At 40.5% G+C, this 26,012-nt stretch overlaps 2 protein-coding genes across 4 annotated transcripts; both read right to left on the minus strand.

Moving 5' to 3' along the window:
- Positions 1 to 203: 203 nt before the first annotated feature.
- On the minus strand, positions 204 to 10,674 carry pwwp2b (PWWP domain containing 2B). 2 transcript variants are annotated; one of them, XM_074646887.1, is made up of 3 exons: positions 10,088 to 10,674; positions 5,634 to 7,358; positions 204 to 1,993 (listed from the first exon to the last, which is right to left on the minus strand). In XM_074646887.1, exons 1-3 carry the CDS (start codon positions 10,231 to 10,233, stop codon positions 1,987 to 1,989), a joined length of 1,878 nt encoding a protein of 625 aa, XP_074502988.1. In that variant the 5' UTR covers positions 10,234 to 10,674; the 3' UTR covers positions 204 to 1,986. The 2 variants fall into 2 exon arrangements, with proteins under 2 accessions (XP_074502988.1, XP_074502989.1); XM_074646888.1 differs by having other exon boundaries at positions 5,630 to 7,358; positions 10,088 to 10,672.
- A 2,119-nt stretch (positions 10,675 to 12,793) lies between these two features.
- On the minus strand, positions 12,794 to 24,086 carry LOC141774313 (leucine-rich repeat-containing protein 27-like). 2 transcript variants are annotated; one of them, XM_074646889.1, is made up of 11 exons: positions 23,925 to 24,086; positions 21,580 to 21,870; positions 20,175 to 20,305; positions 19,833 to 19,891; positions 18,978 to 19,130; positions 17,963 to 18,152; positions 16,248 to 16,388; positions 15,856 to 15,967; positions 15,196 to 15,269; positions 13,132 to 13,252; positions 12,794 to 13,037 (listed from the first exon to the last, which is right to left on the minus strand). In XM_074646889.1, the coding sequence occupies exons 2-11, from the start codon at positions 21,832 to 21,834 to the stop codon at positions 12,924 to 12,926; spliced, it is 1,350 nt and encodes a 449-aa protein (XP_074502990.1). In that variant the 5' UTR covers positions 21,835 to 21,870; positions 23,925 to 24,086; the 3' UTR covers positions 12,794 to 12,923. The 2 variants fall into 2 exon arrangements, 1 of the variants encoding a protein (XP_074502990.1); XR_012595299.1 differs by lacking the exon at positions 15,196 to 15,269.
- Between the last annotated feature and the right edge of the window lie 1,926 nt (positions 24,087 to 26,012).

Below are 26,012 nucleotides of genomic sequence, written 5' to 3' on the forward strand. Positions count from 1 at the left end.
CATTCATTTTTATAGTTCAGAACTAATTGATTAATCGTTGCAGCTCTAAACTGGGGCATGAGTAAAAGGGTCATTTCACCAATTTGACACCTGAAGATTCAGGTGTCAAATTGGTGAAATGCTCTTTTAGAGCATCAAGACTCAAAACATTTCAGCAATTCAATCATTCAAAAATAACAGTGACCAATCCACAACAGCACAGGTATTGCTTTATATTTTATTTTATGTACAGTACATGTAAAAAAGAAAACAAAAAAAGTAGCCAATAACATTGACCAACGTGGGCAACAGTAGATAGCCATGTTGCTCATACACGGGGAAAATCCTGACGGCCCTTTCCCCTCTCAGGCATACGTACATTTAGACTCCTCGCTGTGTAAGGCGGCCTGGAAACTAGCCGGGCTTGACAGCAAACAGTCAAACCGCAGATTATCAAGATGGGAGGAGTGCGTTACCTGCTCTCCCCCCCTTTAACAAACACACTCCCCCTCACTGACAATCAACCGGCTAGTTTTCAGCCTCGATCTGAACAAAGTGTTCCCAGACCGGCAGAAGGAAGGGAGACGGGCTGGTTGGCTGAGCGTGACTGTGTGCAATCTTCGGTACGTTTTTAATACAGACCGGGCTATGCTCGACAGCCTCTTGCCTTAACTGCCCCCCCCACTCTCTCCCTATTCCAACAGTGCTGCTTTCAACACAAAGGTCACTAAAGGTCAGCGTTGCAGTCTGCTTTTACCAGATGACTCAATAACTGCTTTTCCTCAGCACACTCAGCAGTTGAATTCACAGTATTCTTACAGCATGTTATTTATTTTTCTCTCTCCCAAACGTCACTCATAAAGCTTTAACTGATAATGCATAGGGGGCACATTTGTTCACCCATGTTTCTCCAGTGGAAATGTGGATTTTTTTGTAGTGTGTGTAGCTGAGAGTCAAATGCGAGAATACAGTGTACACAACCATCCGTGTCTGGTGTCCCCGATATTCGTACAATAAAATAAAAGAAAAGATTTTTTTTTTTGTATCTCCAAGGCCATGGATAGTCAACCACAAAGACTTCTGAACTCCCCTGCTGCCTATCAGGGCTGTGTCTCGGACAGTGAGCTTACAGCAGGCCACCAAGGTACAGATAAAGTGCTTTTTTTTTCTTACGCTTTAAATAATTAAAGTGATGTAAAAATGGTTCTCAGGAAAAAAGAAAAGAGTTGGGAGGAAGGGGGGAGGGAGAGGGAGTTCGTTGACATGACAAGTTAAAAATGAAATGGAAGAGAGACACAACATGATTCTGGAGAGTTCAGTATAAATACATCCACAAATCCAACTAATGTCGCAGAAGGCTACGAGGATGGAACACTGATCGCTAGAAGAGCGGGAACAGTCACTACTGTCTCTGGATGGAGCCGTTCACATTATCAGAAGTAAGACTTTTTTTAAACCGTGGTCAAACGGCTCATGTCCAAGTGTGTGTGTTTGTGTGTGTGTGTGTGTGTGAGGGGGTATTCCTTTAAAAGACGCCACCAGCTTCCTCTTGCCAGACCTCGCAGTGAACACATCAGCGGGCGAGGACCGCGATAATGACAGCAGCAGACTGGGAGGTTTTTGCGAGAGTTGTAGTGGAAGGGTGGATCATAATAAACCATTACAGATAATAATAATAATAATAAATACATTTGGGTCCTTGTAGTGTCATTATTCAGCTCTATTGAAATATGATTAAATCTAGAAAAAAAAAAAAAAAAGGAGGAATAGTTCATAGTAGACCATGAGATGCCTGGCCCTTTTTTTTTTCTTTTTATGCTTCCTTATCCAGTCTCAACAACGCTCCACCTTGGCGGCCATTTTTCAACCAGCCTTGTGAAAAAAAAAAAAAAAAAAAAAAAAAACGGCATATAAATAGTAGCCGTGGCAACCACACGTACTCCCCTCCTGGGTCTTGATGACACAGTCTGAGAATTCAGAAAAACTTCGGAGACCTCTCTTCAGTCCTCAGCCTCTACACGAGAGAAAGAGAGAAAAGAAGAGGCACAAAGTAAAGACATGATGAACAAACAAGGCAGGTCATATATCCGGTGCAGCAAAGAAGACTTAACACACAGAGAGAGAGAGAGAGAGAGAGAGAGAGAGAGAGAGAGAGAGATAGAGAGAGAGAGAGAGAGAAAAAGAGAGAGAGAAAAAGAGAGAGAGAGAAAGAGAGAGAGAGAGAGAGAGAGAGAGAGAGAGAGAGAGAGAGAGAGAGAGAGAGAGAGAGAGAGAGAGAGAGAGAGAGAGAGAGAGATGTGCTTCTGAACATGTCATGTTAGTCATCTGCAGATTATGGAGCGCTGTGAAGTGAACCGTCAGCTACATTCCAGCTGACAGAGCAAAGAAAAACGCTTCCTTTATGAGCTCTGGAAAAAAGTACCAAATAAAGGCTCGTCTTAACTCCTTACTGCTCTCGACTACAACCGACCTCTTCCTGGCTACTGAGCCCATATCAGAGCAAACAGAAGGGGTTGGGAGCAGCCTGTCTGTCTCTCATATCACTCAAAAGGCAATATTTAACCTTTGAGTGTGTATGTTGAGGACCTGCTGCTTGGCTACACAGGAGAAATGCACAAGGAAACCAAGGGAACAAGCTTGCAAGCATAGGCACAGTATGACAGCGTGCTTTTAACACATAACAGAAATGATTATGTGCGCTTGCAGTACATAATACCTTTGAATTACTTTCATTGTGCTAAAAGCAGTATTGTCTATTGCTGTCGACAGTAAGCATTGCAGCCCGTGCCATCATTAAAGCTGGTATTAATGTTTATTTTGCTGCTTTGGACACAGCAACTCCTTCATGACATCAATGCAGCTGGAGTCCCCTAGGCTGGCACGGCACAACTCAATATTTGTTCAAATTAGTGATTCAACAAGCACAAGGTTCGATTTGTGTTGCGGTTTTTGTGTCACGGTTTCTGTTCTGTTCGTTTTGCACATTAAGGAGAAGGAAAACTAGGGCTGTCAATGTTAACGCAATAACGCAAATTTGTTTTATAACGCCACTGATTTCTTTAACGCATCATCATATGAAACTACAAAACCGAAGGAATCCGTTGGTACCAACCATGTCATACTAGCTTGTCGCGAAAGAGGTTAAATAACGCTCTAAATTTACACTCAATTTTGGCGAGGAAAAACTGGCATGGCCATTTTCAAAGGGGTCCCTTGGCCTCTGACCTCCAGATATGTGAATGTAAATGGGTTCTATGGGTACCCACGAGTCTCCCCTTTACAGACATGCCCGCTTTATGATAATCACATGCAGTTTGGGGCAAGTCATAGTCAAGTCAGCACACTGACAGCTGTTGTTGCCTGTTGGGCTGCAGTTTACCATGTTATGATTTGAGCATATTGTTTTATGCTAAATGCAGTACCTGTGAGGGTTTCTGGACAATATTTGTCATTGTTTTGTGTTGTTAATTGATTTCCAATAATAAATATATACATACATTTGCATAAAGCAGTATATTTGCCCACTCCCATGTTGATAAGAGAATTAAATACTTGACAAATCTCCCTTTAAAGGTACATTTTGAACAAAATGTGTGATTAATTTGCGATTAAATATTTTAATCGATTGACAGCCCAAAGAAAAACATTTCCCATGTGTTTCAACTCCAAAATAGATTGATTGCTAGTAATAATCCATATTAAATGAAGCCATAAAACTGATTTTATACATGAAATACAACAGGTTACTTGACGGTCAAGTAACCTATGTTCAGATAATTGCCTCTTCTATGTCTCTGGCACCTCAACAAATAATTAGCAGGCCTGTATTTAATAGTGGTGCAACAGTTCAACAAGCCCACAGTTTGTACGTCATTGAACGGTTCGGTTTTGCATCCCTAGTTTAAATAAACAGGTTGGTGCAGAATCATGTTCACTCAGCTCACATCCCCCCCAAAGTTTCACATGAACATCGTCAAATTAGCTATAATCAAAGACATTTAAGGATAAGGCTGGACAATATGACCTGATATGTATTCACAATTCACAGTAATGACAATGACACCTTTACAAATACACTTGTGCACCGTCGTCCTTGCAGTGAACGTTTTACTAATTCTATGCACTGAGGATTATGACTCTTTGCGTTTACCAAACATCTTAAATAGATGTGATTACCACCGTCATGGTGTCTCGTTCAATCTGCAGGATATTTTAGGCTTATGGAATGTCATTAGGATATCAGGGCTCTACAGTGCGACTGACTTCTGACACCTGAGCTGACATAACACACATTTGCTCAAGTCAAACATTAATAAATCTTCTCCGCTTCCTCTTATTAGCAAAGAGCAGCAATGTGCTAAACATTCAGGTAGCAGCTTCTCATTTTTAGCCGTCACTATCACCAGTTAAAATAACAGACTGTGATGGCGGCCGGTCATATCAGCTGTCGCTGATTAATGTTAATTCAGTGAGTAACATGATAACAGGCCGAAATTAAAAACTTGTCTGTAGTCTGGTTAGAGGGCTCTCTGCAAGCTGGTGTCTGTGCTCGGCCAAAGATCCTCTGTGAGGGAAGAAACTTGAGTTTTTTTGTAGTTTTAACAACAGTGATTCATCTTCTCCAGTAAAACGTACCGGGTACCGGCGTCCCAGCAGCTTCACGAGTCAGAATCTCCCAGTTAAACCTTCATTCATACCATATCAATACATGAAGCTGAACAACTTTGTAATTTTGAATTAGCAGCTTCATATTTGGATTGAGTTGTCAGATAAATATAAAATCTAAATTTCATATCCTCTGCTGCTATACATGTATTTTTTACTATGTACAAGTTTAATTTGAGTTAAACTGCCACTCAAAACTCTTTCTGGCTTTTCAGCCCTGAGATTTCAACTGAATCTCTTGAGTCTTGAGACTTGAAGTTACTTTTTAAAGAAAATGTAACGCTAAATCTAAAAAGACTCAATAAGGTATTTGAATAGAGTCAGATTGAAAAAGTGGATTTGATACTGGGTTATCAAATCTCAACTCTAACTGCAAAGCCTCAAAAGAGTCAGCAGTTTGTCCTTTAGGTTCAAAGTACATCCTAAATGTTCACAACTCTTTAGTTATCTCTTACATTAAGTCAGTTTGCCATTGCATCTTATGCATGCTGTATGTTTAATGATTAATAAGAGATGTATTGGTGTTCTTTAAAATAAAGGGGGCACTTTAACCTTGAAATAAATAGTTAGTACAGCTCGCTGCAAATGCCTGTGTAATAGACCGCTGTGTCTTTTTTCTTGGCCACACACTCTTCATATTGTTTGATTTTTGCAGCTATCTTCCAACAGCATTTAGCTTTGTTCTGCTCTGTATCATGTTTACTGGAGCAGAGTATGCACACCACCGTCATGGCATCTACCTTTTGTACCAGCCCTGTTGCAATGTTTCCTACATTTGAGTAGTTTTCTCTGAGTTAGCCTGGACACTCTCAGTTAACTACATAGCGGTTTGTTGTTGTACTTTCTGCTGCGTTGAAGGGGTCGGCTACAGCCTGTCAGAAGGAATTAATTAATCAAACATACCAACAGTTTCAATTCATCACCCAGCCCTACTTTAAGTAGATGTGATGCAACCACATGTAACGTCTAACTGCTGTGAACTGACCTACGTGTCACCGTGGGAGAGCAGCGATGTAATCTCTGGGCTCATGTGGCCCACGGCCTTGGCTGCCTCCAGGATGGCTCTCCGGTACATCCCTTTCTTCTTGCGGTTGAAGCGGGACCTGAAGAGCTCCCTGAAGGGCGACAGTTTGGCAACGGAGAGCTGGGAGGTGGTGGGCGAACCGAACCACGCCACCTTCGCCTGGGGCCACTGCGCCTCGCAACTGGCCGTCTCCTCTTTGCGGGTGCCACTGATGCTGAGGACGCGTGCCGGCCACCAGGGGAAGCCGTGGATCTTCCCCCACACGATGTCGCCCACCGCCACGGCGTGACCCTCCTCCGTTACACACTTTGTCATGCTGCGGGTGTGAAGCCGCACCGTAAGCGGCGGCACTGTCTTGCAGTCTTCCCGCAAGGGTACAGAAGACGAGGTTACGGACAGGTCTTCACCTGGCGCCAGGTCGCACAGCTCTGGCGAGGTGCCGTCGGAGCTGAAGGACTTGGACTCATCTAGACTGTCGCTGCTGCAGACCGACAGGCTAGAAGAATCCGCTTTACGCTTACGGAAATTGATGAGAAGGGTGAGGTCGCTGTGGCCGCGCTCCGCCTCCTCTCCCGAACTCCCCGACCACAACTCCAGAGAGTTTTTACCTTCCCCTGAGTCTTCAGAGTGGGGGAGGCAGGGACCGGGCACCCTGGGGCTTCGTCTCCTGGTGCCTCCTACAAGTTCTGCCTCGTACTCGACCACACTCTCCTCGCCGTCCCTCAGAGGGGGTCTCAAGTGGATCTTTGGAGAAGGCAAGTCCTGACCCACGGTAGTAAAAGGTCTGGTAAGTTTGAGTTTGGGAATGGACACGGTGAGGCCGGACCTTGTGGCATCTAAAATGTGCCGTTGCTCCTTAGTGGGATCAGAAGGCGTCTTGCCATTTTCTCCCACGCCATTCTGCACCAGCTGTTTGGGGCAGAACGGCTTGACGGACCCGTGGACTCTGGCGGGGATCTTCATGACCTCCCCCTTGCCCTGTGGCGTGCTGTAGGAGATCTTTATGACAGGACTGTGGGGGATAATGTCACCTCCGGGGAACTTCTCCCCTTCAGCGTCCCCCCTTTTGTCCTTCCTGAGGCGTTTGCCATCAAGGCTGGTGCCATTTTCACGTCTCTTAGCGTCCCTGCTTGCAACTACGTCCTCTTTTCTCGACAGCTTAGAAGGGCTATCCTTGTCGTCGCCGTCATCTTCGCTCTGTAGTGCATTCTCTTTTCTAGAAGTCTTAGTGTTGCTCATGCCGTCTTTGCTGTCCTCGTCGCTATTCAGCGTGTTCTTGCACTTTTCGCACAGTACCTGCCGCGGCCGCAGACGGATAGTACTCATGGTCATGCGGCCAGGCTCTCGCGACCGCCTCTTCTTTCTCTTGATTGGTCGCGGCGGGGGCTGAGGTACCCATTGGCTGTAGCTGTGGCGCACCCATAAGGGATGAGGGAAGGGGGCTCCTTCAAAATAAGGAGGGTAAGGAGTCTGTCCAGCTGGCACTGGTGTGGGTACAGGGCAGGGAACAGGTGCGGCAGGTATGCTGCTTTCTGGGAGAGTGTTTTCATCCTTTGGTCTCTGTGAATCCTGGCTGGGAGATTTGGAAACCGGCTCCTCACTCAGAACTTCTGGGACTTCACAAGCCGGTATAGGTATCGGAAAGTCCTCGGGTTTTGCTGTGAAATCTGGTAGACAGAATAGCCCAGTCCTAAAACAAAGAAGAGAAAAAAAAGCAACAATAAATGAATAACTGTGCGTCTCATTGAGCTTCGTTAGATGCAAATCAGCACAGACATTCTTTTTACACATGACAAGCATTTCTTTAATTTTTTAGTTAAGCAATTTCCTCCACAAGAATGATACTGTAATGCCGTGCTTGTATTTCACCATGTCAGATGATGTTTCAATTTAGCCAAAAGAGCACCCACAGCCTTCCCTATGAGTGAAAACCTATTCTACCATTTTGTTTAACTGTGACTGGACACACTGACGCCACTCTCCTGTCACCTGTATGCTGAAAATTCTTTACGCGTGGGGGTTGGGGTCCGCGAGCAGCCAGGCGATTATCTGTGCTGCTGCCTTTAGGCCACAAAAATGGAGCTATAGTATCACTGAGTCTCTTTGAGTGATGTTCATGTTCCTTTTTCGTACCAGCAAACATGTCCAAAGAGGGCCCAACTGCCAAGGAGTCTTTGAGAGGTGGCTGGCAGGCAACAGTAACATGGCTGTGCTGCTTTAGTCAGGAGACAGCAGACAAAGAGACTACAGGATGCCCAGGAACAACCCCCCCCCCCACCCTCCCCAACATCTGACTGAACAAAAACAATCCCATGAATCACTCGGGATTCAGAGATGTAGGGAAGGAGCCAGGAGATTTCAGTTTGTTTTTGCATCCGTGTCTACTCAGGGCCTTATGTGTGGTGAGATTATTAATTAGTGCACATTTGGGGAGCCCGTTTTCCTCCCCAGGAGGAGTAGTTGGCAGGCACCTCCGAATAATAGTCTCTCGGCGCTGGCTTGTTCCCTTCTCACCTTTTTATACGTGCCTCTAAAGCAGCCGAATATTAGCCTTCACGATGATTGACACGGCACAAACAGGGCTGCCTGTGACAGGGAACAGGCAGTGCTAGTTAACCACAGTACAAGGACACAGCATATGACCAGCCATGATTCACCGCACTCTGTTGCCAGTTCACGTTGTGTACAGTGTAACTAGATGCCTGAATGATAGGCCTAGACGGTGACATTATGAAAAAAACAACCAAAAAACCTGTGGGAGACAATGACAGGAAATGTATTTCCATGAGCTGAAAAGGAAGAAGAAGTCAAATTCTGTCAGTGACAAGGCCTGAAATATGGGGCCTATTTTGAGTTATTCCAAGGCCTGCCTTTTCCCATTTGGGTGGGTTATTTTCAGGACAGCGTGAGCTCTCACATGAAAAACCATCTAAGCATACTAAAGGGGCAAAGCTGGTCAGAATCTGATTCTGCTCGTCTATAAATAGTCTAAAAGCCAGTGGCTTTTAAGGTGCACACAGCACCAGGAGCAACACAAGGCTTATATACATGTGACGCAAGAGAGATAGCAAACACTGATATATGACATTATTTTACTTATAAGGCTTCTCTCATTTGTATTGTGTTTTCCTGTTATTAACTGTAAAGAGTGGGCCTTTTTCCCCGTCAAGCACAGAGTCCCCCAAGATGATCACTGGATCTCATCAGAACCAGGTTTTAAAGAGTTGATTTAATCAAATCCCCACATGCACCTTTTATTGTCTTTTCCATTGTTTTCTGCAGGATCAAAAGTGGCTGGTTATGAAGAGCCATGTCTCATGTTTATCCATGTTTATCTGAACTGAAAGAAAACTAGCACACCAATGCCATCTGTATGTAAAAAACACATTAAAACATATACAGAATACTCTTCAACCAGAGGCCTACCTACCCTTTTTACTCAATTGCTGCTGTAATCAAATCCCACATGCACCTTTTATTGTCTTTTCCATTGTTTTCTGCGAGATCAAAAGTGGCTGATTATAAAGAGCCATGTCTCAACAACTGTATTTCATTTTATCTGAACTGAAAACTAGTACACCAATGCAATATGTAAAACACATCAAAACATATACAGAACACTTATTCATCCAGAGGCCTACCTACCTACCCTATTTACTCAATAGCTGCTGTCTTTGATGAGGCTAACAATAAGCTATACATGAACCCTTTGGCTTTAGTTGCTCTATAAGTGAAGTCATTATCAATATATATATAGATAGGAGCACTACCAAGCTGTTTTCTTGTTATTAACTGTAAAGAGTGGGCCTTTTTTTCCTGTCAAGCACAGAGCCCCCCAAGATGATCACTGGAGCTCATCAGAACCAGGTTTAAAGAGTTGATTTAATCAAATCCCACATTCACCTTTTATTGTCTTTTCCATTGTTTTCTGCAACATCAAAAAAGTGGCTGCTTATAAAGAGCCATGTCTCATGTTTATCTGAACTGAAAGAAAGCTAGTGCATCAATGCAAAGCCAATCTGTATGTAAAAACACATCAAAACATAATACATAATACTATAGAGCCAGAGGCCTCTCTGTCCTTTTTACTCAATAGCTGCTGTCTTTGATGAGGCTAACAATAAGCTATACATGAACCCATTGACTTTAATTGTTCAATAAGTGAAGTAATCATCAATATGTATACATAGGAGCACTACCAAGCTGCTCAGTAGTTCACACATAGTGAAATAACGTGTTTAAACGTGTCATTATGAGGTGAAATTTAGTCAGGTTGCCATTAGCAACGAGCTAGCCACAAGCTAACCTGCCAGTCTTTTGTATGGAGGCCCAGTTAGCTCGCAGCTAGCTCGTTAGCATCAGAAGGTAGCAGCTACCTGCACATTCATCTCCAAATATAAACATTATAATAACACTCACTTCTTGTCGCAGTCCAGTAGTATGCCCGTGTAGCTCCTCTCTCGGTAGGTCAGCGTCACCACCAGTGTGTCGTTAACTATCTGATCGATAGTGACAGGTACCCGACAGCCGGCCCGCAGCTCCTCCTCGGCCGCAGCAGCCTCCATGTTTCCCGGCGTCAGTCGTCCGGCTCGGCGGTGCTCGATCCCGGCCAAGGGAGCCACGGTCGCGTCGGGACCAGGCCAGAGATCCGTCTACACCTTCGCTATTATTGGGAGAGCAGCAGGGAGGAGGAAGCTACAACCAGCAGGGCATTAAAATGACGCCATCATCACCATCACCATCACCCCCACCACCAAGAAGTCAATTACTACAGTCTACTGCTACTGCCACCGCTGACATCACGATGCCTTAGTGTGCTGGAGAGGAGCAGAGATCTCTGAAGAAGGCCTCCCCTCTCCTCCAAGGCTCACTTTGACTTGTTTCATGCCATCCATGAGTTTACCTCGGGGAGACCTCCGGTTCACATAGAGAGAGGCTGATGACTGCTAACTTATACTAACATTATTATACTGGGTAATAGTATGGATGCATTGTGTAACACGCTGTAAGCGATATGGTGGTGACCTCTAAATATTCATCAATGTAAACCACAGCTAGTTACACAACAGCATTAAATGTTCTATTTACTAAAGTACCTTTTAAATCCTTCAAAATGTAGCCTATACCTATCTTGCTGCAAATCTATTTGTATTGTTTACCACTTCCACTTGACTTGTATATAGACATTTTATTGTATTCTTGTCTTGGTCATTGGTGCTTTATATATATATATATATATATATATATATATATATATAAATATATTGTATTGTATAAATATATACATATTTATACAATACAATATATATATATATATATATATATTTATACAATACAATATATATACGGTATATATATTTATACAATAAAATATATATATATATATATTTATACAATACAATATATATATATATGTGTATATATATGTATATATATGTGTATATATATACATATGTATATATATACTATATATATATACACACACACCTATTTTGTCACTACTTGTGTACATAACAGTCCTGTCTATTACTCACCTTTATCTGTCCAGCTAGTGAATTCACACACACACACACACACACACATATATATATATATATATTTGCCTCCCCTCTCCTCCAAGGCTCACTTTGACTTGTTTGATGCCATCCATGAGTTTACCTCTGGGAGACCTCCGGTTCACACAGCAGAGAGGCTGATGACTCCTAACTTATACTGCCATTATTACTGGAAAACTATGATAACAATATGGATGCAATGTCTAACACGTTGTAAGCGATATGGTGGTGAAATTTGACCTCTAAATATTCATCAATGTAACCAACAATTAGTTTCACAACAGCATTAAATGTGCTATTTGCTAAAATGCATGTATACCTATCTTGCTGCAAACCTACCAATTACTCATTTTTATTTATCTCTGCACTATTTGTATTGTTTACAACTTCCACTTGACCTGTATATAGACATTTTGCTTTATTCTTGGTCATTGGTGCTTTTTTTTAATATACATACCTACATATGTGGGATTTACACCTATTTTGTCACTACTTGTGTACATAACAGTCAAGATTCAAGATGTTTATTGTCACGCCGGTTATACAAGTACAATCGTGTGAAATGCTTTTTGCTGGGAAGCTCCATTAAAAATAATAAATTATATTGCAATTATAAAAGGAAATACTTTGTACGAGGCATATAAAGAACATATACGTTAAGAACATATACAGTACTGTTCCTCAGTCTGCTGGTGGGAGTCCTGGGGGTCCTGTATCTTCTACCAGAGGGCAGGAGGAAGAACAGGCTGTTGTGAGGTCCAGTCCTGTCTATTACTCACTTTTATCTGTGTAGCTTTGTTGGTCTTGTTCCTAGCTGTTATTTCTATTATGTATAAGTAAATAGAGAGAGCAAAATGCCCTTTAAATCCTTCAAAATGTATACGTATCTTGCTGCAAATCTACCCACTACTAATTTGTATTCATCTTTGCACTATTTGTATTGTTTACAACGTCCACTTGACTTGTATGGAGACATTTTATTTTATTCTTGGTTATTGGTGTTTTTCATACATATTTATATAATATTTATATACACACCTATTTTTTCACTACTTGTGTACATAACAGTCCTGTCTATTCCTTACCTTTATCTTCCTAGCTGTTATTTCTATTCTGTTTAAGTACATAGAGAGAGCTGCATAAAACCAGAATTAAATTCCTATGTACTGTATGTACTTGGCAAAATAAATCTGATTCTGATTGTTTATTATTATTTATGTCAGACTAAAAAGGTGGGTCTATCATAATCTGAAAATAAATGATAGGTGACTTGAGGTCAGGTTTACCTTTATTTACCTCATATTTCAAGCCTTGGTTAATTGACATTGTGTGGTGGTATTTCAGTTTGTTTTTTATAGTTGACACAGGGATTATGAGGCTTCTGCTATTATTTCTGGTGAGTCAATGTAACATTTAACAACCGGATAGCTTCATTTCACACAGTAAATACCAGACTTGCTTTGTACATATTAGAGGCACTAAATGATAATAAGGTAAGGTAAATTGGAAACATGACTAGTTTGTATAATGTCTGGCAAAAGTCCAAAAGAAAGACAATTTCAAAACACCCACTTACTCAGTAACAGCACCGTGATCTTTATTTGTACAATAAGAGTTCATTCATAAAGGTATTAGTATTTACAATGAATTTTGAGTACGAATTTAATACCTCCAAACTCAAACAGATATTATAAATCCTGCTACTCGTCAGTGAAACTCGGCCAGGTGTCTCCGGTGATGATAGTGAAACATTTTCCAAGATCTCTTCCCGGATTTCTCTTCCTCTCCAGAAGCCTAGTCTGGAGCTTCCTCATCTGACATTCAAACAAAAAACAAAAACGAAGTCAGATCAATATTATATGAGTTCAATATAGATGAGTTGTGTGAATAATGAAGTATAGGCCTGACCTCCTCCAAATCTTGCTCTGTCGCTGCCAACTGCTCGGTGGTCCTGACCCTGGGATTCCTGCGTCTATCCTGGATCGTCTCAACACGGGCACGGATCTGCCGCTCCATCACACGGGCTGATCTGGAGGGAAACACAGGTCAAAGGTCAATGACATACCAAAATACTGAATATTTAGAAGCCAGTGGTGTATAGCCTTTAGGTGTGGTAGACAACTGATTAAAACTGCAAGACTGTGAGTGACTGTTTTCCACTTAAGTTAAGATTTATTCATTCTAAGGTGTACTATCTGATCTGGGTCCTCTGTTTTTGGGCATAATGTTGCTCAAGAAGAACAAAAGAAACTGCTGATGCTCTGTGGTGGGTGTATGGTCTCTCTTTGTCCACTAGGGGTCTCTAGTTCTCCACCTGCATATGCATGGCTGATGATAGGAGACAATGTAAAAAGCCATTTGGTGGATACTTTTAGACCTGTAGTCTCTGTACTCCTACAGCTCAGGCTGTTCCGCATCACTATTTTAAGTTGTATACACCAGATACAGTATGCACAGTAGTCTTTTCATCAGTTACACTGTTAAGATGAACATATATTGCTGTATCGATTTCCCTTATTTAAGGCAGGGTTGGTAAAGATTTTAGATGCATTTTTGTTATATTTGTTGAAATTCTTATTACATCTCAACAGCAATCAATAAATCAAATGCTTTGACGAAAAAAAAGAAAAATCCAGTATCTGTGGATGTCGCAGGACTGTAATAAGCCCGACCAATCGATTCGTTCAGGCCGGTAGACAGGCTGAGTACTAACAATAGCCATGTTCGCCATTCACGTTCAATATGATATGTTTATGTTCGTAATGATAATTTCGGGGGAATGGCTTTGGAGGGAGGCCTGAAGGGACGGACTGTCAGTGTAGATTGATAGATAGATAGATAGATAGATAGATAGATAGATAGATAGATAGATAGATAGATAGATAGATAGATAGATAGATAGACAGACAGACAGACAGACAGACAGACAGATAGATAGATAGATAGATAGATAGATAGATAGATAGATGTACTTTATTGATCCCAAATTGGGAAATTCTTGTGTTACAGTAGCAGGTAATCCAGACAATGCACAGGAACAGTAAATATAAAATAAATATACATATCAACACTAGAGATAATATCTATAGTAAACACAATATAAAGAATATATTAGAATACAATATAAATATACCAGACTACTACAACTTTGAATAACAATAGCATACTACATACAATAGCAAAGTGTGCAATGACATACTATATATTAGAAAAGTGTGCAAGTTACAATTTTTCTTTAAAATAAAATGAAATGAGGTCATAAACCAATGTGCAAATTCCACATGTGCAACATTATTACAGAACAGAAACTAAAAGTGTTGCCGACTTTGCGACTTTCTCTCTAGATTGAGGGACTTTTGGAGCTGGTGCTGTTAGCTACTTTCATTGGAAGAGTTGGCAACACTGGGTTCGTTTTTTCAGCTGGATCATTTAAAAAAATCTAGTGTACTCTTGCTAGTCTCTCAAGGCCCTGCTGTTAAATTGTACAAAGGAGGTAATGGAGATAAACAGAAGCATTCATGTTTTAATCATTGAGATGTTGATTTCTGCAGCTTCGACTGAATATCAGGAAGATGTTCCCAGTTTTATTGTACATTCAGTGTCAAAGCTCGAGGCAGATTCCGGATTCTGCCCAAGGTTTCTACTCGCTAAAGGGGAGTTTTTCCTTGCCATTGTCGCACAAGAATGCATGCTCATCTGGTTGGGTCTCTAAATTATAGAGTACGGTCTAGACCTGCTCTATATGAAAAGACTCTCGACATAACTTCTGCTATGATTTGACGCTATATATATATATATATATATATAAAAAACTGAATTGAAATTGAAAGCAACCAGTCATACTGATACAATAAAAAAAGACATTCCTGGCCAATGCAGCAGGTCTGATTCTTATACTGGCTCAGGTTTCAGGTTCTTGTGTACTACTATTTCTGGTCTGGAGTATTTTGTTCACCCTGAGTTCCTGTTTACCTGTTCTCCTCACACTCTGTGATGGATATGCAAGACGTCTGACTCTGAGTATCACTTCTGTCTGCTTCTGCTTCCTGTAACAGAGAGAGGGGGTGTTTGTGATCATGTACAGCAGTATTTTGTTCTAGAGTGCAGAGCTTGTGTACATATAGGCTATAGGATGATACAGCTGTTGCAAAAACAGCCTACAACTGCAGTTACATAACAGCCTCATTGTGTCAAATTACCCAAACGGGGTTGGTTTTTAAAGTGTTTTCCAGAGGACATTTACACCTCTGCTGCTGCTTGAATGCAATCATTATACGCTACACTTCATCTGTATGCATGGCGATGCAGCTGACAGTCAAATCACTCAAAACCATCCACCTACATTGTCTACAGTTTGTGTATACGTCAGCTCTGATAGCTATATGTTGCTGCTGTGCGATCACTGATGCGGCGCACTCCATCACAAGCTCTGCCATCTGTGGCTGCCTTCCACAGCACCATCCTAAATACCATCATTAAGGATCACTGACTCTGGTTGTGCTGCTACCTGGAAACTCATTAACAAAATGTTCTATCATATTTATTGTCCTCCACCCGGTGTGACAGAGGCAGTGCTCTACTGCCTCCTTGTGGTAGGCCGGTGGAGATTCAAGTGATTTATTCCACACATACCTTTTGTTTTCTTTGTTCTGCATGCTTCTTCAGCACAGACACTTTCTTCTTCTCCAGCACAGACACTTTCTTCTTCTCCTCCTGTGTGATCTTCCAAAGTGCCTCTTGGCTTCTGTGGGAGAGCCGGATAACAATGCACTGTAATAGATCTATGTCAAGGGGGCTATTGTTTCAAAATGGTTGCAAAGGGGTCTGCAAACATTGCTTATTCTTTCTATATTTACTTTGTGGATATAGGATGAATTCCCTACTGTCTGTCTCTTGGGCATTTATGAAACAACATTCTGTCTAATTTTTGGTATTAACTGCCTTGTGCAATTCCTCTAATGTAATTTAATGGTCAAAATGTAGTGCAGTAGGATAGTAAATGGGTATTTTATGGTTGAACTTACTTTCTTCTCTGCTCTAGAATAGCCTGTTTCTCCTTCAGCTCTTTCATTGCAGCCTGCCTCCTTTCTTCTGGCCTCTTCCGATGCCGAGTGTCAAACAAGGGCAGCTCGGGAATTACGGCGGCCTTGGTAGTCGCCTTTTTTCTGACAGATAAATTGAAACAAAATGCTTTATTTTTATTGCTCTCCTGAGCTCTGAGTCCCGGCGGAGACAGGCTGGGAGATTTTTATCACTTGGTCTCCTCTTTGGAGAATCCCATTAAGAAGGGTTTTGCTATCCTTTTTCCGAGGCACCATGCCATGCACAAGTCCAAACCTAAGCACAAAAGTTATCTACTGAAACAAAACAAATCCACCTCCTCTGTCCTACTATCAGATAGCCAATAACACTTTCAGACTTCATTGCACAGTATATCTGAACAGGTGGAAAACGATTTATGCCCAACAGAAATTTGCAGGCTGGATATGTGGATCCTTTTTCTTTTTTAAAGGAATAGTTTGACATTTTGGGAAATACGATTATTTGCTTTTTGGCAGATAGATGGGAGGATGAATACCACTCACATATCTGTATGGTTAACTAACTTAGTTTAGCATAAAGACTGGAAACAGCTAGCATAACAATGTCCAAAGATAACAAGATCCACCTACCAGCACCTCTGAAGCTCACTTATCAACATGTTATACCTCATTTGTTCAATCTGTTTAAAAACTGAAGTGCCAAAATGACAACTTGTTGTTTTACAGGGGGTTATAGACCCTTTCAACGGAACTGCATTGCTAGGCAACAGCTTGGGTCCATATTTACTTCCTGTCAGCTGATGTCATTCACATAGGCTGCATTCAAAATTGCATACTATGCACTACATAAACAATATGTGTACTCGTTCAACATACTTTTGTATGAATAAACAGTATTATGTATCTTTTCAGACTCACTGAGCTGTAATATACGTTGTCAGTTGGAGACATGTAACCATGGTAACCTGTGCCAACCTCATGTGACCTAAACAATGATTTGTGAGAATCAAAGTCTGAATTCATTCAAAATATATACCACGCCTAGCAAGGTGAAATCTTACAGTTACATTGAAGCGTTATTAACGCTACAAAGCTGCCGGCCACGGCCTGTTATGAATGTTATCATGACTACCATATTGCATTGTGGGATATTTATGCCACCATAGTGTCCAACGTATGCATACTGTAATATTTCACTGGAAATGTGATTCGCTACTAAGGTTTGGACATACTAAAATATCTCACATACTGTTAGTATGGAATTTTGGACGTAACTATACACTGCAACTAGGAACCCTTTTGGAAAGATACCTTTTACAACTGTGAAATGGTCTATATTGGCCAGCAACACTTGTCAGGAAACTAGGGTAGACTCAAGGAAGTTACTGGTCCCAGCCAAGAAATGGTATAGAATTGCCTTTTTTGCACTGTTTTTGTATGAAATAAACAAACAAGATATATTTAATTAAGTAATGAGCTTTAAAGGTGCTGGTTCCTCCTGTTTCTTTTCTTTATGCTAAGCTAAGCTAACCATCTCCTGGCTGTAGCTTCAGATTCAATGTACAAGTGGTATCAATCTTCTCTTCTAACTCTTTGAATAATAGCTAATATATCCCAAAATGTCAAACTATAACAGAGAAAACGCAATTTCCTGTTCAAAAACCTCTTATTCCTTTCAGTCAAATACTTGTACTCACCTTTTGATGACAGGGATAAGGTGTGACTTTGGGTTTCTATCACCCTGTGCTGTTGAGCCCAGCTCAGCTTTGTCCAGCAGGATCATCTTGTCTTTGAGTTCCCTGAACCTCTGCAGCTCGTCCTCGTCCACCGACTCGTCCTGCTCCTCCATCAGCTCCGACAACTGGAGCTTCTCCACCACTGGCAACTCTACCAATGAAACCACAACCATGGCAGCTACAAGTATAATGTGGGGGCAGCCAATACTGGCAACAACCATCGCTGGCTACGGCTACATTGGCTGGTAGAAGCACAGGATGAATCAAGGATTACTGATAGAGTACAGAGTTTGTTTCCAACTGCAGCAAAGATATGCCAGCAACAAATCAACTAATAATAGCAGGTAAAACGTTCCCTGAAGTATAAAAATAAGAGGCTGAATGTAACTTTTACCCACATTTAGGATAATCAGACTAAATATTCCATGTTATCAAAGCTGGTGACGATGCAGTATCACTGTATATTCAAATGTGCTAAACTTATACTCTGAGCCAATTAAATGAAAGGAGATTACCCCCTGGAGACCTGGAGCCCTGTCTTCGTTAATAACCTCGTAGGCAGAGACATAAATCGTGTGATTGAGGGGTTTGGCTCTGCTCATTGTGCAGCAGCAGCCTCTCCTGTGGAGGGCTGTCTTGGGCTTCTCACAGTGATTACCACCAGACAGTGCTTAGTGACAGAGTTTAGAGCCCACAAGGTTATCGATCATTTTCATCTGGCTAAAAATATTACAGAGCTGGAACGGAGGGGGGAGGGGGGGGTGGGGGGGGGGGGGGGGGGGGGGGGGGGGGGGGGGGGGAGTCAGCCGAGTGGCACGCGCCGTCTCCAAGGGAACAGAAGTCACACCAGTGAAGTGGTACCAGGGCAAGGAGCTATTTTTGTGTCCAGCCGTTCTATCTTTGACAAAAAGAGCAGATGGCTATACTAAAACACCTTGCTGCTGCATTGTTCAAAGTTAAGGTGCCTTTGATTCACCTGGGGGGCTCTTTCTCATGCTAACTGGCCGCTCAGCCATAGCACTCCTGAGGTACTGCAGGATGCTCTGGAGCCCCTGGTTCACAGTGTCTGGTGGAGGGGAAGTGATGGGGCAGTTCCTCAAGTTCAGGCCATTGAGGGTGATCACATTTCCTGGGGAAAATAAAGAATCCTTTAGAAATATGTTTACAGGTTACACTTTTTGCATTGAGTTGACTCTCTCATCCAGATTAATTTTTACAATGAGAACATCAGTAGAAGGAGTCTTACATAATGTATATTCCTTGATTACCAGCGTTAAAGGAACAGTGTGTAGCATTTAGGGGGATCTTTTAGCAGAAAAGTAATATAATATTCATAACAATGTTTTCATTTGCGTATAATCACCTGAAACTAAGAATTGTTGTGTTTTCGTTAGCTTAGAATGAGCCCTCCATATCTACATAGGGAGTTATCATAGTAGGGATGACCTCTGAGCGAGGAGAACGGCGTTACCACCGTTTTGCACTCTGTGGCTCACGTTACCACAGTCTTGGAGAGGTATGAGTGAGTGGAGGGGTATTCAGTTGGTTGCAATCTGCAACCACGCCGCTAGATGTCGCCAAATCCTACACACCGAACTTTTAATGCATTGTTCATGGAAGCAACAGTGTATAAGCAACAGTTTTAGTGACAACAGCTAAGAGGAAAGCAACACATGTGATCCTCTATTGTGTATTATTTCTATTAATAACTACTACGTAATCACTGCATGCAATCTTGCTCTAAATTTGCTGCCAGTGAGGCTTATTGAAACTGATGAAACAAGATGACAGCTTGTTATTTCAAAGAAAAGAGACATTGTTTGCAACTCACCCAACTCAAGTGGAAGTTCTGAGATGGGGTTTCCTTCCAGAAGTATTGTTTTCAGAGATCTACATGAACAAAATCACAGATGGTTAGATGATCGCAAGGGCTATGCCTAAACTGAACACAAGGAAATTGTACAAAATGATCAGAAAGAATCTCATTTTGACAAACTTTGGAGTCATGAAGTTGTTTTTCAGAGCACATGCTACTGAACAGAACTCTAAAATAGAAAAAATTAATATCTAAAAATGTTCTGAAATGTGACAAAGAAACATATTCCCATGGTGGCCGAGGGGTTTGGAATCAATCAGCATGTATTTCAAAGGGGCAGTTGCATAAGTAACCTACCTGTGCAAGCCAATTTCGGCAGGGAGCGATGCAATTTGGTTATTTCTGAGGTCCAGCCACAGAAGGTTTGGCAAGCGGATGAACATTGAATCTGGGATACTGGATATCTGGTTGCCTTCAAGATATAAATACTGAAGATGATACAATGAGCAGTTAGAATTAATAGATAATGCAGAAGACCTAATTATACTGAGCTATTATTGTTGGCCTAATGTTCTACTGGCTGCATTAGGCCAGTGGTTTTCAAAGTGGGGTTCACAATGACAGAATGTATGACTCTTTTGGTCATGGGTTTCATACACTTTCTGTAATAAAATATTTAAAGATGCTATTGATAACATTCAGCTACTAAATGTCGCATTCTCCCTCTCCCATTCCATTGCATTTACTTCACAACAAGTCGTTACCAGGCACTTACTATCAATCTCAGCCATTCATCTGTTTTTTCCACACTAAATGACGACCCTGAGATACCAGGTGATACCAGTGTCGTTTTACTATTGGTTCACAACCCTTGTTAGATATGGGAATCGAATGTCAGATGTCTTCCACAGAGATAAATGGTGCCTTCAAATGAAACTCGTGAGCTCATGTTTACAACATGGGAAGTCATGTACACGATATGCTTGGCGTTCAAGTGGTTAAGTCGTGAGAACACCGCTGCTAAGCAACGGCAATATAGCGTTACTGTCGGTGTCTAGAAGCCACAGAGGCTAAAAATTTTGCAAGCTAGCAAGTGGGCAACATAATGCAGTAAATGCAAAGGCTTAATGACAAAGGAAAAAGATGAGGCTGTTGGGAATATCAACATTTTCCTCATACATATTATAAAATTACAAAGAAAAACAATATATAATTAAAATTACAATATATTCACTTATTATGTACTGAAAAATGAGCTTCCATGGCCTCCGCCATTTCTTACAACGTCAACAAACACGTCACAACTCGTGAACTCTGAGCTTTCAGACATGTTCCACTTACGAGGTCGTGAATACCACAAGAGGGGGGCGTTCATATGGGCTCTTCTCGTGCACACGGTAAACACAACCCCATTTGAAGGCACCAAAACAAAACATTCATTTTGGACTCGCCAAACATTTTTAAATAATTAATTCACAATCATTTTTTTTTTTTTCAGGAAAGCCATACTTTTATTTGGCACCTTTCTAACGGCTCTGTGGATGTATTAATTTAAAGAAAAATATTCGTCTACATAAAAATGTTATCAATAAGACCTTTAAAAGCAAAAATCCAATCAGATGGGGGTCTCTGGTCTAATTTGTGTCAGTTTAGGGGTCCTTGATGTTAAAACGGTTTTGGAACCACTGCGTTAAGGCTACTGATTTCTTGCATGAAAACCACTGCAGCGTATGCAGATGAGTAGTGTGAAGTCCATACTGACCTTTAGTGAGCTATTTTTCAAAATACTTTCGTCAACATATTTGAGTTGAGTTCTCCTCAGACATAATGTCTCTGCTGAATAATATTCAGGGAGCTCCTGTGGCTCAGCCTCCTCAGGCTGAATGTGGGGGGTCTGTGGTTTGACAACACTAGTGTTCCCAAAGACAAAACTGAGCTGCAGGTCGGAAACCTCCTCCTGCTTCAGCTCCTCTGGGGAAGACATTGTAGAAGTGATGCTGAGCTGTTTAGTGTTCATTGTTCAGGGTATTTTTCTGCATTGTTCGACCTGTGTCTGAAAATGAGAAAGTTCATATAAGTATCACATTCAGTGGTTTCGATTGAATACAGAATACTTTTACGTGATACTTCTACTTGCCTACAAGCCAGGTCTTTGTCTGAAATACTATGCAGTACATACTCAATATGTGTACTATCGGTTTACATACTTTTGTGTGAATAAATAGTAGTATGTATCTTTTCGGATGCACCGAGCAGTAATTTACGTCACTTCCTGAGAGCCTCCTCTCCGGTTAGAGACGTGTAACCATGGTAACCCATGCCAACCTCATGTGAACAAAGTCTGAATTAATTTAAAGGTCCCATATTGTGCTCATTTTCAGGTTCATACTTGTATTTTGTGTTTCTACTAGAACATGTTTACATACTGTAATGTTAAAAAAACCTTTATTTTCCTCATACGGTCTGTCTGAATATACCTGTATTTACCCTCTGTCTGAAACGCTCTGTTTGAGCTCATTTCAACGGAATTGCAACAGAATTGCGTTGCTAGGCAACAGTTTGGGTCCATGTTTACTTCCTGTCAGCTGATGACATTCACATACACTGCAACAGGAAATAAACTGGGACACATTTAGAATGTTTACGTTTAAAACTGTGTAATGATCTATATATATATTGTATATTTGTGACATCACAAATGGACAGAAATCCTAACGGCTTGTTTCACAAGCACAGTTTCTGAATACGGCTGTGTGTATTTCTCCGTATTATTGAGCGTTTTGACAGTTTAACAGTATGTATACAGGACTTAAGCCTGCTTTATAATATAAAAGACATGAAAATCTCACTTTTTTACAATATGGGACCTTTAAAATATTTATTAGCAAAGTGAAATCTTACTTACATTTAAATCGAAGCGTTATTGATGTTACAGAGCTGTCTGTCAAAGTCTGTTATGAACGTTGTTGTCACTACCGCATTGCACTTTGGGATATGTATGCCGCCCTAGTGTCCAGCATATCTTCCTGAGACCCAGCCCATTGACTTGTATCCTCTGTAGTGGACATTTTGTCCACATGTATCCCCTTTTACTCTTTTGAGCTACTCTATCAACCCCTGGTGTATTTTAAAAAGGACATCCTGGGCATCATTGGGACAATTCCAGTGTTATGGGCTCCTGTTTTCCAATAATCATAAGCACAAACTTTGCATTCTTGAGGTAAATTGTATTTCTACTTGGGAAATCTTCAAACCTCAATGATCACTGATACACGTCAGTGATACATAGCAATATGTGTGCATTATGGGTGTTACATTACATGGAATTACCCATTTACTGTAAATATAATTTATAGGTTGTGTGACCATGAATCCAGAATGATATATTTTTTAGTTTTTCAATCAAGTTGAATGTATTTTTGGTTTAATATCACTCTACAGCCCATATTACATTTATTTACTGACGGACTGTACACACTATGTTCACCCATTCACTCTGTATCTTTTATATCTCTATTATTGTTTTTATAATTTTTGTATACCTTTACCTCTCCTGTGTTTCACTCTGTTTGCTGATGTTGCTGCTTGACACCTGAATTTCCCTCCGGGGATTAATAAAGGTTCATCTTATCTTATTTTATCTTATCTTATTTTATAATCTGTTATATAAGCTGTCTTTTATCATTAAAATGGGCCTGTGGTCCACTACAGAGGACACATGCTGTAAAATTAAAAATGTAAATAAAATTGAAAAAGTCTAAATTGTAAGATTTTCTTTAAACCCTAAATATTAAGGAAATCATAAAAAAAAAAGAAATTGGAAGACACTTTTTTTCCCTCAGTTCCCAAGAGGATATAGGTCTATAGTGTCCAGCGTTGCATCCTGTAATGTTTCACCTTAAATAGTATGTAATTCACGTACTATTGGATTCATACTAAGGTTTCAGACATACTAAAATATCTCACACACTGTTTTAGCGTGTTAAACAGCATGTTAGAGAGGAAAACATGTGTTAGTTAGCTAAGTTATCTAGCCAGCTAACTATCATTCATTCACTGCTGCTGCACTATAACATTAGTTATTAACATTAGCAAACTGTACTGTACCTTAAACGTACTCGCAGCCCTGTGGAAGCGACTCCGTGTCTTCTTAAAATAATAAACACTTTATAAAACGAACAAACATGAGTTACTGTAGAGGAGAAAATGTCATGCTAACTTTTAGACACCTCTTCATCACTTCAGGAGTTCGACTTCGTAACCATGGCAACGAGGTCAACACAAACTACGGCAGCCGTCCACGTCCAAACAAAAGGCGAACTGCATCCATAATGTATCACCAACCTGAGATTGTTTTAAAATGTCACAGCCTAAGAGACAACCACAACAACACATAACACTCTGCCTTTTATTTACTCCTCTACTTCATGTTTTTTTTTTTGGTTGTTCTTTACATTTATATATTTATTAGCATATATTATATATACAACTTATTATTGTTATATATACAATTTATTAGCATATATTATATATACAACTCTATAGACTGCACATATGTACGTATTCAATTTATTTATTGCACATACTACATTTATTTATTGACGGACTGTACACACTATGTTCACCCATTCACTCTGTGTCTTTTATATCTCTATTATTGTTTTTATAATTTTTGTATACCTTTACCTCTCCTGTGTTTCACTCTGTTTGCTGATGTTGCTGCTTGACACCTGAATTTCCCTCCGGGGATTAATAAAGGTTCATCTTATCTTATCTTATCTTATCTTACATACATATACACACAAATACACACCTACATACACACACATACATACATATACACACATACATACAAATACATACATATATATATATATAAAAATAGAATAAATAAATAAATTATTATTATTATTATTAATAATAATAATAATAATAATAATAATAATAATAATAATAATAATACAAATAATAATTATAATAATGAATAAATCAATCAATTTAAATGTAATTAAATGTATATATATATATATAAAAAAATTTTTTTTCTCTTCTTCTCTTATTATTTCATGACTTACTTGCGGATACTCTCCCTGTGTTGTATTCTCTACAATTTGAATTGTATGTATCCATGATTGAGAATCAGTTAGGTCTTTTGTGGCCAGCTGTGGCTGTTTGTGTGTATGTTGTTGCTAGGTATGATTGATTGATGTGTTGTGTCACGGTTTGAGTGTTGTTCAGAAAAACAAAAATCAACTTTCCCTGTATAGAGTTACTGTTCTATTGATTATTGACAATTAATAAAAAAAAACCTTTGCAGAGATGTACTTTATAATGTGCAGTGCAACAGAGCAAATAAACCTAGAGTGCATATTGAATACAGCGTGTTTAAAATCCCCTTTCCCCCCCTCAGTGATCCGGAAGCACCCATCCATCTCCTAATGAGATTGTGGAAGATGTCACTGAGGTTCATTGGTGCTGGAGGAGGAGGAGAGCACCAGTCTGCTGCTGGTAACAAGCGATGGATGGAGATGGAAGCCTCTCCTCCTCTAGTTTGTATACTGAGAGCTATCCTGGCTTCACCTACAGAGGCTGGTCCTTATGTGTTGATATGCATGACAGTCTGTGATACAGGGCTACGTCGACTACAGTCACTGGCCAGCAACTGTCACACTACTCTCACATGTGTCAAGCTAGTCAGGATGCTAGTGGGTCGCTTCCGGTTATCACTTTCACAATAAATATCTCCTTGGCGACCGTTGACTGATCGATGAAACGAAACTTGAATGCTTTTTTAAATATATAAATCTTTTTTTTTATCCCCACTAAAGGCGTTTATCTATGTGCTCTATATAAGATAAGATAAGATAAGATAAGATATTCCTTTATTAGTCCCGCAGTGGGGAAATTTGCAGTGTCAAATGTTTTGCGGCTCCAGACGTATTTTTTTTGTTGTTGCCTAAAATGGCTCTTTTGATAGTAAAGGTTGCTGACCCCTGGCCTACATAGTCACATTGCATCAATGACTTAACGTCTGTAATATTTAAGCTTTTATTCTTAAGGCAACAAACAAACTTTGGAGTCAGGAAGTTGTTTTTCAGAGCACATGCTACTGAACAGAACTCTAAAATAGAAAAATTAATATCTAAAAATGTTCTGAAATGTGACAAAGAAACATACTCCCATGGTGGCCGAGGG

The sequence above is a fragment of the Sebastes fasciatus genome, chromosome 9, assembly GCF_043250625.1.
Source record: "Sebastes fasciatus isolate fSebFas1 chromosome 9, fSebFas1.pri, whole genome shotgun sequence".
NCBI lineage: Eukaryota > Metazoa > Chordata > Actinopteri > Perciformes > Sebastidae > Sebastes > Sebastes fasciatus.

What these genes read in the sequence shown, in the direction of transcription:
- LOC141774313 (XM_074646889.1), bottom strand. Translation starts at nt 21,834, where the DNA reads ATGAACACTAAACAGCTCAGCATCACTTCTACAATGTCTTCCCCAGAG. An exon ending in TGAAAAATAGCTCACTAAAG is followed by an intron (nt 20,306 to 21,579) that starts GTCAGTATGGAC and finishes TATCATCTTCAG; the next exon opens with TATTTATATCTTGAAGGCAA. An exon ending in CATGAGAAAGAGCCCCCCAG is followed by an intron (nt 18,153 to 18,977) that starts GTGAATCAAAGG and finishes TTTCATTGGTAG; the next exon opens with AGTTGCCAGTGGTGGAGAAG.
- pwwp2b (XM_074646887.1), bottom strand. Translation starts at nt 10,233, where the DNA reads ATGGAGGCTGCTGCGGCCGAGGAGGAGCTGCGGGCCGGCTGTCGGGTA. An exon ending in CTACTGGACTGCGACAAGAA is followed by an intron (nt 7,359 to 10,087) that starts GTGAGTGTTATT and finishes TCTTTGTTTTAG; the next exon opens with GACTGGGCTATTCTGTCTAC.